Source organism: Nerophis ophidion, linkage group LG09 (genome assembly GCF_033978795.1).
Source record: "Nerophis ophidion isolate RoL-2023_Sa linkage group LG09, RoL_Noph_v1.0, whole genome shotgun sequence".
Lineage (NCBI taxonomy): Eukaryota > Metazoa > Chordata > Actinopteri > Syngnathiformes > Syngnathidae > Nerophis > Nerophis ophidion.
Window position 1 is genome coordinate 35,772,531 of NC_084619.1, and position 13,200 is coordinate 35,785,730.

Here is a 13,200-nt window from a genome sequence, read left to right on the forward strand (position 1 = left end):
TCAATACCTCTCTGATAAAGCTGCCGTGTTTGACTGCAAAGCGCAAAATCATGTTTATGGAACAGTGACAAGGTGTCAATGTCAATACAGCTATTGTGTGACACACGCTTACTGAGGCATCATTTTACTGATCATTGTCACTCTCAGAGCAAACATAACATTCTAAAATCTGAATCTGATCTAACTTCTCAAAATAAAATGTATTGAGTTGACCCATATCAGGAAACAGTATATGAGGTATAGGCACTAATGCCAACAGCATGTTTGCACAAACCCATCCATTTTCTACCGCTTATTCCCTTTGGGGTCGGGGGTGCCTATCTTAACTACAATTGGGCACCCCTGGACAAGTCGCCAACTCATCGCAGGGCCAACACAGATAGACAGACAACATTCACACTCACATTCACACACTAGGGCCAATTTAGTGTTGCCAATCAACCTATCCCCAGGTGCATGTCTTTGGAAGTGGGAGGAAGCCGGAGTACCCGGAGGGAACCCAAGCAGTCACGGGGAGGACATGCAAACTCCACACAGAAAGATCCCGAGCCCGGGATTGAACCCAGGACTACTCAGGACCTTCATATTGTGAGGCAGACGCACTAACCCCACTGACACCGTGCTGCCCGTTGGCAAAAACCATTGAGATCATTTCAGGAAGGGGACTGTGCTCTATACACAGGGTTTTGTCAAAGGTGTTGTCTGGTTGTTGCTTCTTAGCATTTTTGCTAACATTACCCTTTATCTCCCTAACTTTAAAAAATAAGCATTTGTACATTTGCTCATAGTGTATTTAGGTAAAAAAAAAAATATATATATATTTTCTAAATGAAATTCCCTTTGAGAAATGTCAAAAAGCAAATTTAAAGCACTTAATCTACATTATTTTGGGTTACAAAGCATATTTCGGCAAAAAATAACAACAACTTGTTTTACTGTAAAAGCTTTATTAAGTGTTAGTGTTTTTAAAAGTACAACACCGCGGCAGCAGCTCCAAACAGAATGTAAACATTAAAGGGGAGCAGCACTTTTGTGGAATTCTGCTTATTGTTCACAATCATTATGAGATACAGGTAGACGGATGTATTTTTTTTAAATGCATTCTAATGCTTAAAGCATAAATAAAAGTCAATTTACAATGGGGTCAATGGGAAGTCCTCTATTCCGCCCATAAAACCCATCCATCCATCTTCTTCTGCTTATCCGAGGTCGGGTTGCGGGGGTACCAGCCTAAGCAGGGAAGCCCAGACTTCCCTCTTCCCAGCCACTTTGTCCAGCTCTTCCCAGGGGATCCCGAGGCGTTCCCAGGCCAGCCGGGAGACATAGTCTTCCCAACGTGTCCTGGGTCTTCCCCGTGGCCTCCTACCGGTTGGACGTGCCCTAAACACCTCCCTCGGGAGGCGTTCGGGTGGCATCCTGACCAGATGCCCGAACTACCTCATCTGGCTCCTCTCGATGTGGAGGAGCAGCGGCTTTACTTTGAGCTCCTCCCGGATGACAGAGCTTCTCACCCTATCTGTAAGGGGTAAGGGAGAGCCCCGCCACACGGCGGAGGAAACTCATTTCCGCCGCTTGTACCCGTGATCTTATCCTTTCGGCCATGACCCAAAGCTCATGACCATAGGTGAGGATGGGAACGTAGATCGACCGGTAAATTGAGAGCTTTGCCTTCCGGCTCAGCTCCTTCTTCACCACAAGGGATCAGTACAACCTCCGCAATACTGAAGACGCCGCACCGATCCGCATGTCGATCTCACGATCCACTCTTCCCCCACTCGTGAACAAGACTCCTAGGTACTTGAACTCCTCCACTTGGGCCAGGGTCTCCTACCCAACCCGGAGATGGCACTCCACCCTTTTCCATAAAACCCAACAAATAAAAAAATAAGCTCTGACAATACTCAATTTACATTTTGTGACTGGAAAATTAACCAAGTATTAGTGATATTGTTATTATAGGCAAACACAAAGTATTTAAGCGGCGCTATGATCCCAGAGAGCTAGGTAGCTTGTTGCTGCTCTATTGACATCAGCTGGTGAACGCTAGCAGCTTGTGAAAGTTTATATTCGATCATAAATGCCTCTCACCTCGATAGTAGTAGTAAGGCGTTAAACCAACAAGTCGGTCAATTTTGGCATTCAATTTAGACCCAGAAATGGCGATAAACACACAAAAAGAGGCTTGGTTCCACCCCCCCCCCTTTTTTTTGTTGCAAGGATTATGGTCATTCTTCATCTTAACTGGAATTGATCAACATCTTAAGTCAGTATACTAATGACAGAAGACATTGTACAGTAAGTGACATTTTATTATATTTGTTGGCTCATCCTTAAAATCATCAAAATATTTAAACATCCCGTTTTATCATGAACGTGCCTGTTACTACATTTCATATATACTTAGTGCGTATAAAAACCTTAATGGCGGTACTTGGATGTTTTTAAGCACCTTTTAGCAGAATACAACCACTACCATAGGCTCCACTGTATGCTGACTTTTGATCACATTTTCTTACTATTTAGAATGCCTTGTAAAATATGTGTGCTTATCTCACATAAGGATTGTGAATGGTAGGCAACATTTAAAAAAAGTGCAGTTCCTTTTTAAGAAAGTATGAAAACTTGTCATTAATTTTTAGCAGACCTTTCTAAATGCCTGCTTTACTGTATATGTTATTATTAAATGGATAGTCTACTGTTTGCATTAGAAACCATACAGTGAGTAATCACAGCATAATTTAAGATAGAAAACACTGAATGTGGTACTTCAATCTCCAGGAAAAGAAACAGACATTGTTCTCCGCTCGCTCTTCATGTCATCTTCAGCGCTGTTTGGGTCGGTCGGGGTTGTACTTGATGAGCAGACCGAGAGAAGCGAAGCCGAACACTAAAGTCTGGCAGAACCACAAGCAGCTGGTTTTCGTGTTGATGCCTTTATTTCTGCAAACAAGTCCAAACAAAAGACAAGAATAGCAGCAAGCATTTCTTTGCCTTTTCGCTTCACTGAAAATGAAACAGCACCATCACGTGGACGTCATCATCACGTCATGCTTACCTGCACAGTTTCAATGATACCAAGCCCTCCACGACATGGATCGCCACAGTAGCCCACCACCTGTGGTCATAAATCAAAGTACATATTTTAGTTTGAGCCAATATTAGTTTTGACCTACAGTGAAGCTTTAGATATACAACACGCCTCATTGCACTTTTCTGTCCCGACCGTCCTGATTTACATAATCCATTCATGATGATGTAAGTGTGAAAGGCCGCCCATTAAAAGTCACATGACTTCACCAGCATTACACACATTATCCCCTCACTGGGAAAGTGGGCCGTCAGGTGACTTTTGTGGAAGCGACATGCTCTGATTGAACAGTGTTTCCTTTGAAGAAGCCCAATGTGTAAATTGTGTGCAATTTTAACAAAAAGGAAAACTTTAGTAAAAAAAGAAAATGAGGTCGATCTGGGTAAATATTTGCAGGTCAAAATTTAAACAAAGCTTGTAGATAGATTAGCGCTTACCCTTTGTACATAATGCCAGCATAGTTGTCCACAAGGTATTTGCAGAAGGTCCCAAAGGGGCCGAGGAGATGGAATGGTATTTTTTCAGGAGAAAACACCATGCACTAAAAAACAAAGGTGTCTTATTTTTAGTTATTTGTGTTGCACACATTAATTAATGAAAACACTCTTTTAGAAATAATTTCTGAAACAAAAAAGAAATAGCGCATTTCACAGCACATTTTATAGAGACGTGCGAGTCAAGAACGAGTGAGTTTTTTTTGTACACAGAATCAGTACTCATAGGTACTGGTCTCCATTCACTCACTTACACTTACAAACATTGCTTTTGCCATATAGAATACAAAATGAAAGCAGAATGTGGGATTAGTTGTGTGAGTAAACTCTGTGACGGATAACACCAGTGATTCCAGTAATCAATTTACTTAATTGATTACTCATAGGAACTCGTGTCAGGAAAACAAACCAAGTTTCTCATCAAGACACACTACCTCAGCACACGGTAGGAAAATAAATAGGGTTGTGAAATTTTGATCCAATTCCGATTCCTGTCTTGATGATTCGATACATGCTCGTGTCTCGATACAAACTGATTCTGGCAATGTATTATTTGGTATGGTAATTGTAATACTATACGTACATATATTAATTTTCCATCCATTTCTACCGCTTATCCCCTTTGGGGTCGCGGGGGATACTGGTGCCTATCTCAGCTACAATCGGGCGGAAGGCGGTGTACACCCTAGACAAGTAGCCACAGCATCGCAGCGTATATATATTGTAATGAACTAATATAATAAACTTTTTCAAAATAGGTTACAGGTAAGAAAATCTCATTTTGATTCCATGGAGATTGGCCTAAAACTTTGTGAAAATGTGTTTAAAAAATTATGGCTCGATTTGGAATTGGGATGTTTAAGTATCGCGGTTCAGTTGTGAGTAGATTTTTTGCACATCAATCTGCTGGGGACTACGGATCGAAATTTGCCTTTAACCACATTTACATGTTATATGTTCATTTATGTCCATTGTCCCATGTAACAAACAAATATATAATACTAATACTGAAGTAAAATGATCACACTTTGAGGGAAATTTTTACATATCCGATTTGATCATCTGCTTCAGAATAACATTAAAAATAGACTGTAAATAGTATAACTTTTCATGCAGTTCTACTTTAAAATGGTTACAAGAATGTTCAATCATAGCTCAATTTAAAAAGTGATACAGTACACAGACATGATTTACAATATTTTCAAAAATGAGGGTTTCTAACAATCACAAGTCATATGTTTTTTTTATTATTTAGGTATTTATTATAGGCCAGCTGCAATTCATCCATCCATTTTCTACCGCTTATTCCCGTTTGAGGTCGCGGGGGGCGCTGGCGTCTATCTCAGCTACAATCTGGCGGAAGGCGGGGTACACCCTGGACAAGTTGCTACCTCATCGCAGGGCCAACACAGATAGACAACATTCACACTCACATTCACACACTAGGGCCAATTTAGTGTTGCCAATCAACCTATCCCCAGGTGCATGTCTTTGGAAGTGGGAGGAAGCTGGAGTACCCGGAGGGAACCCACGCATTCACAGGGAGAACATGCAAACTCCACACAGAAAGATCCCAAGCCTGGGATTGAACCCAGGACTGCAGGACCTTCGTATTGTGAGGCAGACGCACTAACCCCTCTTTCACCGTGAAGCCCAGCTGCAATTCAAGCAGCTCATATTGCTCATACTTGAAAGTTTATTATTATTTTTATCCTGATTCTATCCTAAACTCTCACGAATAATAAGTGACTAACAAACTCCTAAGGCAACATGGCTGAATACTTGTATTACTTCTACCCCTAAATAAATAAATGAACAGCACTGTTGAACAAAAGCTGCCAGTGGCAAAACAGCGCCCCCACCTGGAAATAAAGAGGCACATGATATAGTTCATCTTATATCTATGTATTGAGGGAGGCAAACTATTTTATTATGGTAATTATTGATCAAACTGAGGGGTGCATTTATTGTACAAATATGACAAATGCCTTACGGTTGTCTACACTGCTCATTTACTTGTATGTCAAAAGAAAGTTGTGCACACAGGGTTCCATACTCCACCTTGTGGCCAAATAGAGCTAGCACACTCTTATGTGTGCAGACTATCATTAAAACACTAATCTAATACAATAAGTCTTTCACTTACATCAAGACTGAAAATACCTCAAATGGATGGACGGATGAAGTAAAAATAACATTTAATACATAGATTTTGTTTCTAACAAAGGATGTTTTTCATCCCCGCCCATTATTTGGTTAGTTTGCCTTACACACGAGTGCCAACCTCAAGGCTCAGGAGTCACATTTGACCTGCTACAACATTTTATGTGGCCCACAAAAGATTGAAAATGTTCACTCGTTTTTCTTGCTAAACATTTTTCAATGTTGACAGAAAAAGGGTACTTAACTAAGAACTGTCTCATTATTTGATATAACAAACTATTACATTTTTAGGGTTAAACTTCATTTTATGTGTGTCACCTTGACTTGTGAAGCCAAACCAGGTTTTCCATCATCTACATCAGAGGTGTCTAAAGTGCAGCCCGAAGCTAATTTTTTATCAGCCTGCGGCACATTTTAAAACTACTATTTAAAAAAAAAAAAAAACATTTTAATTAAAGAGCAAGCAGGTGTAATGTTGACTCTAATAACACAAAGCCACCATACAGGATACTTTTTGCTTTAAAAATAATAATGAATCAAAATCAATGCTGTCGTGAATTATTGACCTCTTAAAAGCTCTATTTACTTCACATTAAATGTTCTCCTGTGAAATATTTCTTAGGGAAAATACTGCGTAAGATAAAAAATAAGTAAAAACCTTATAATCGACGGATAGGTCTGATGTTGATCTGGACTAGAGACTTTAGCGTTGAAAGCTTTTATTTGGGCTATATAAGTAAACATTGATTGATTGATTGATTTATTCATACATACATACATACATTACATTACATACATAAATACATATATATATATATATATATTTAAATAAAATTAAATATATATAATTTATTTTTAACACTTGAGTGGGACCCTTTTCGATCCCAATAATTATAACAGGATTTTTTTTAAACTGTCATCGCTCAAAAAACGATAATGATGACTTGAAATGTTATGAATTAGTGGCCCAATTAGGGCTCCAACTACCACTTTGAATTTATTTGGGGGAAAAATATTGTTCAGTGTGTGGCCCTAATCTGCACGTACAGTATATGCTTATATTATACTGTATACGTTTTGCACTTCCTGTGTTAGCTATGTGACTGTGATGTGGGGCCACGATGAACATGAGTTTGACACTTCTGCCCTGAGAGAACTTGTGATCCCTTTCAAAAAGGCCTGCAAAATCCACAGACCACAGGTTTCTTCACCATATCAAAAACATTTATTTTTACAACTGCGGCCGCAGAAGTGTAACGGAAAGTCTTGTTCGAGTACAGCACTTTAAATGTAATTAGACACACTTCTGGCGAGATATTTTCGTGTTAGCTTTGGATGGTGGGTGTTGTCATGTGAGGGTGAGCTCACATGGCAACAGGCCACTAGGAATTATCTATATACCAGAATAAGACAAGAAGAACATTTAAAATGTAGATATATAATTAAGCCAGTTGAATAATCAATATTTTAAAATAATAAAAGCTATTTTATAAATTTAAAAAACATATTAACAGCAACAGCTTTTATATTAGTGCACTTCAAGGGTCAGCAACCCACGGCTCTTTAGCGCCGCCCTAGTGGCTCCTTAAGACATTTTTCAGAGATGTGTGAAAATGGAAAAATAAGAAAAAAATATATTTTTTGTTTTAATATATTTTCTGTAGGAGAACAAATATGACACAAACCTTCCTAATTGTTAGAACTCCACACAGAAAGATCCCAAGCCCGGGATTGAACTCAGGACTACTCAGGACCTTCATATTCTGAGGCACATGCACTATCCCCGTTTCACCGTGCTGCCCCATAACACATAAAAGTTTTGAAGTAATTTTCACCGTGCTGCCCCATAACACATAAAACTTTTGAAGTAATTTTGATAGTAGGCTAATATAGGCACTTACATCATGTGTTGCCTTCATTATAACATTTATATAAGACTTTTAAAGTAATTTTGATAGTAGGCTAATAATGACTCGTCATGTGTGGCCTTCATTACAGTAATTTCGATAGTAGGCTAATATAGATGGATAGATAGATAGATAGATAGATAGATAGATAGTACTTTATTGATTCCTTCAGGAAAATTTAAAATATAGACACTTACATCATGTGTTGCCTTCATTTTAACACTTAAAGGCCTACTGAAACCCACTACTACCCATCAAACAGTCTGATAGTTTATATATCAATGATGAAATATTAAAATTGCAACACATGCCAGTACGGCCTTTTTATTTTACTAAATTGAAATTTTAAATATCCCGGGAGTTTTTTCTTCAAAACGTCGCGTAATGATAACGTGTACGCTTGACGTCACTGGCTGTTAGGAGTATGAGCGCTGCGCACACACACGGCTAAAAGTCGTCTGCTTTAACGGCATAATTACACAGTATTTTGGAGATCTGTGTTGCTGAATCTTTTGCAATTTGTTCTATTAACATTGGAGAAGTCAAAGTAGAAAGACAGAGTTGGGAAGCTTTAGCCTTTAGCCACACAAACACACGGTGATTCCTTGTTTAAAATTCACGGAGGTGAAACTTTACTATGGATCAGAGCGGACATGGATCCCAACCGAATGTCAACCAGCAGGTTTCGGTGAGAAAATTGTGGTTAAAAAGTCGCTTCTTACCGGATATCAGCTGAGCTTGTGCCGCCCATACAGCTGCCGTCGACTTCCTTGAGTCACTGCGCGTCAACACCCGGCCGTGGACGTACACTTGCGACTATCAGGTAATATTAAACTCACTAAAACACTAGCAACACAATAGAAAGATAAGGGATTTCCCAGAATGATCCTACTATCCATCCATCCATCCATTTTCTACCGCTTATTCCCTTTCGGGGTCGCGGGGGGCGCTGGCGCCTATCTCAGCTACAATCGGGCGAAAGGCGGGGTACACCCTGGACAAGTCGCCACCTCATCGCAGGGCCAACACAGATAGACAGACAACATTCACACTCACATTCACACACTAGGGCCAATTTAGTGTTGCCAATCAACCTATCCCCAGGTGCATGTCTTTGGAGGTGGGAGGAAGCCGGAGTACCCGGAGGGAACCCACGCATTCACGGGGAGAACATGCAAACTCCACACAGAAAGATCCCGAGCCTGGATTTGAACCCAGGACTACAGGACCTTCGTATTGTGAGGCAGACGCACTAACCCCTCTGCCACCGTGAAGCCCCTATAAATGTCTCTAAAAACATATGAATCCGTCTCAATGCAATTGCTTTTTTTTTTTTTACTTGTTTTTTTAAATGTCTCTAAAAACATGAATACGTCTCAATGCAATTGCTTTTTTTTTAACTTGTTTTTTTTTTCTAGTCTGTCGGTATCAATATCCTCAAACACGAATCTTTCATCCTCGCTCAAATTATAGCTGTTTTTGTTGGCGACTCCCATTAAAATGTATGTGAATATGTGAGACAGCAACATGTGACGTCATCGTCTGCGACTTCCGGTAGAGGCAGGGCTTTTCTCCAGTTGCGAACTTTATAGTGGATGTTCTCTACTAAATCCTTTCAGCAAAAATATGGCAATATTGCAAAATGATCAAGTATGACACATAGAATGGACCTGCTATCCCTGTTTAAATAAGAAAATCTCATTTCAGTAGGCCTTTAAATAAGACTTGTAAAGTAATTTTGATAGTAGGCTAATATAGACACACCATATGTCGCCTTCATTAAAACAAATAAGATTTTTAAAGTCATTTTGATAGTTGGCTAATATAGACACATCATGTGGTGCCTTCATTATAACACTTATATAAGACTTTTAAAGTCAATGTGGTAGTAGGCTAATAGAGACACTTACATCATGTGTTGCCTTCATCAAAACACTTAAATTTGACTTTTAAAGTAATTTTGATAGTAGGCTGATATAGACACTTACACCATGTTTTTGAACAAAAGACAGCTACCTTGACCACCCCCGAACTGTGAACCATCACTGTAGACACTTTTCACCTTTGATCACTAAAGACACTTTAACTGCTGCTGTGACTGTCAATCAGAATGTGCAATAATGTTATGTTACTTACTGTGCCTTGTATATTTTTATTTTTAGCTAAGTACCGTGTGACTTGTTGAAGGATGGACTAGCAAAGTAAGATTTTCGTTGTACGGCAAACTGTTTAACTGTGCATATGACAATAAACAATCTTGAATCTTGAATGTATTGCCTTCATTATAACTCTAAAATCATTTTGATAGTAGGCTAATATAGACACATCATGTGTTGCCTTCATTAAAACAAATAAGACTTTTACAATAATTTTGATAGTTGGCTGATATAGACACTTACATCAAGTGTTGCCCTTTCTTTATAAGGCTTTTAATTTTTGGTCCAATGTGGGTCTTTCAACTATTTGGGTTGCCGGCCGGCCCCTGGTGTATCTAAATTTGTGTCTCTTGTCCACCAGTTGTGTTCATGTGCACAATGGCTGCTGTACAAAAGGTTCATTGAAAGTTGGGCCCCTGTGTCCAGAACTCTAGTCCTTTAATCAGCTGGTCGTTTGAAAGTCGCGCAGGCCAGCGAGATGTGGAAAAAAAGTATCATTCATGTAAGAACTGCATTAGCGTTCAGGCAATTCTACAAAGTGTTTGCTTGGGTTCATCGGCAACGTGGCAACACAATGAAGGGCACACAAATAATGCTGGAAACGCATCCAGTATCGCAGCACTAAAGAACGGCCATGTTTTTATATTCCAAACCTTTGGTGTTATTTCAAAGAAGCATGGACACCAGCCGAGCTTAGAGGTGTCATATTCTGAACATGGTTGTGAGTATTGGAAAAACAAGTAAATTGGGGGAGAATTTGGGACGTTCACTTGCACTTTGGACTTTAATCTTTTCTTCCGCATGGCAGAATGAATCAGATAAGATTAAAAAAAAAAAGTTATCGATCAACAAATAATGACAATGGCCTCGGAAGCTAAACGTCTCCGCCAACAAAATGAAAATGAAGATTCAGACAAATATATACACATTTACAAGATGCTGCCGACATTTAACGTACTTGTATGTGACCCGGGGATGATACAACTTTTCGACGACAGCAAAATGAACATATTTGATTGTACTTACGGTGAAATACACCAGTCCGAAAATTACGGAGACGACCCAAAAAAGGCTTGTTTTTTTAAAATAGTCACTTCCATCACTCTTAGCCATGGCTTGCCTGTCGCTGTTCGCTGGTGCCGCTGCCAAATAGGTCCGTGCAGCATCAGCAGGAACTATAGTTCTGCAGGGGATGGGCGGATGTTTACATGGACATTCACACGTATATTAAACGTATCATTACGTCTGTTTTTGTGTTTTATACATCATTGTATGATGTCTTTTATTTACCTGTTGCGTATGAAATTAACATAAGAATTGCAATTGTAGGACTGGTGTTTATGTTCGTAATAGAGCGTCCTCGTAGTTACTTTTTGAACTTTATTACAAGCCTGTACGTCATCTCGTATGGAACATGACGACACATTCACGATGCCCTCTCTAATGTAACATTGTATTTAAATATATATTGTAATTTCATGTATACAATTTAAATGTTGATTTGATTAACTGTGAATGTGAGTGTGAATGTTGTCCAGGGTATACCCGCCTTCCGCCCGATTGTAGCGACCCCAAAAGGGAATAAGCGGTAGGAAATGGATGGATGGAAATAGAAAAACGTATTTGGGTGTTACCATTTAGTGGTCAATTGTACGGAATATGTACTATATCAGTGGTTCTCAACCTTTTTTCAGCGATGTACCCCCTGTGAACATTTTGTTAAATAAAGTACCCCCTTATCAGAGCAAAGCATTGTTGGTTGAAAAAAAGAGACAAAGAAGTAAAATACAGCACTATGTAATCTGTTTCTGATTTATTAAATTGTATAACAGTGCAAAATATTGCTCATTTGTGGTGGTCTTTCTTGAACTATTTGGGGGAAAAAAGATATGAAAATAACAAAAAACTTGTTGAAAAATAAACAAGTGATTCAATTATAAATAAAGATTTCTAGACATAGAAGTAATCATCAACTTAATGTGCCCTCTTTGGGGATTGTAATAGAGATCCATCTTGATTCATAAACTTAATTCTAAACATTTCTTCACAAAAAAAGAAATCTTTAACATCAATATTTATGGAACATGTCCACAAAAATCTAGCTGTCAACACTGAATGTTGTATTGTTGCATTTCTTTTCACAGTTTATGAACTTATATTCATATTTTGTTGAAGTATTATTCAATAAATATATTTATAAAGGGATTTTGAATTGTTGCTATTTCTAGAATTTTTTTTTTAAATCTCACATGCCTCTTGGCATACCTTCAAGTACCCCCATTTAGGAACCACTGTACTATACTGTACAATCTACTAATAAAAAATCTCAATAATCAAGGCGATGATACACCATGAACACCAACACACATATGTCTAATTTCCACTCGGGGTAAAATATGTAATACTTTAGCGCAGGAAGTCAAACCAAAGAACAACAGTACAAATGTAAAAAACAAAACAAAAGACAATGTAATGAGAGACAGCTCACATTTTGATACTATAATGACTAATATTCATACATACGCTTTATCATCTACATTGCAAAGCTAACATAAAGTAAAATCTGTTTCAAGCATATTACATTTTTATTTGTATTTTCTTTTCTTTACAATTAATACAAACATCAAAATGCACCCCCCCCCCCCTAATTTACCCCTGATTTAGCGTACGTGTAAGACATCAATTAAAAAAAAACAACATGAATTTTGTTTTCTGTATCATTTTAAATTCTGTCGATCCTATTATTTATTCTATATTGCTTTTGATTGATTTCGATGGAAAATGTATCGTTATTTAAGTTGGGTAAGGGTGTATTGCTCAGATATTGATATCAATTGAAGTCAGATTATATTGGCTTGCATCTAAAATCTCTGATATAAGCTTTGATACAAGCAGTCCTTCAGCGTGTTTACGTGTGCAAAGCGGGTCAGCCAGTTAACATCTAAACGTCCTCCAATAAACACACAAGATTGGTCTTTTCTCGTATTTTAGGGAAGTCATTATCAAAAGGTAAACATGGTAGGCTATAGACTACTAGAAGCTAACAGCTACACAACAGCCAAGCACACAATAGCAAACAAGCTAGACATTTAAAATCAGTGTCCTTCATTGAACAATATTGCAGTGTAAATCATGACATTTGTCAATATAAACAAGTATCAAACATCTATAGTCACATATTACTCACACATACAACATCTATCCAGTAACAAATGTCATGAGCTTATTTTAGTGAATTGTTATTACACTCAAGTACCACATTAATTATTTACCACTGTCGTTTAGCTTAAAGACAGCATATGTACATTCCAGGCGGTTATTAAGAAATACCTGTGTGTTTTTCATACCCACCGTTGTTCTAAGTTTGACTAATTTCACTCGCTTAAAGCCTT

General features: G+C 38.4%; 1 protein-coding gene across 1 annotated transcript; it reads right to left on the minus strand.

Annotated features, from left to right (window-relative positions):
• Positions 1-927: 927 nt before the first annotated feature.
• Positions 928-10,991, minus strand: tmem254 (transmembrane protein 254). The gene is made up of 4 exons (XM_061910895.1): positions 10,835-10,991; positions 3,526-3,629; positions 3,056-3,115; positions 928-2,940 (listed from the first exon to the last, which is right to left on the minus strand). Exons 1-4 carry the CDS (start codon positions 10,919-10,921, stop codon positions 2,823-2,825), a joined length of 369 nt encoding a protein of 122 aa, XP_061766879.1. The 5' UTR covers positions 10,922-10,991; the 3' UTR covers positions 928-2,822.
• Positions 10,992-13,200: the final 2,209 nt, after the last annotated feature.

Coding starts and splice junctions, on each gene's coding strand:
- tmem254 (XM_061910895.1), bottom strand. CDS start 10,921: ATGGCTAAGAGTGATGGAAGTGACTATTTTAAAAAAACAAGCCTTTTT. Junction 3,630..10,834: donor TCGGACTGGTGTATTTCACC/GTAAGTACAATC, acceptor TTTGTTTTTTAG/TGCATGGTGTTTTCTCCTGA. Junction 2,941..3,055: donor GTATCATTGAAACTGTGCAG/GTAAGCATGACG, acceptor ACTTGTTTGCAG/AAATAAAGGCATCAACACGA.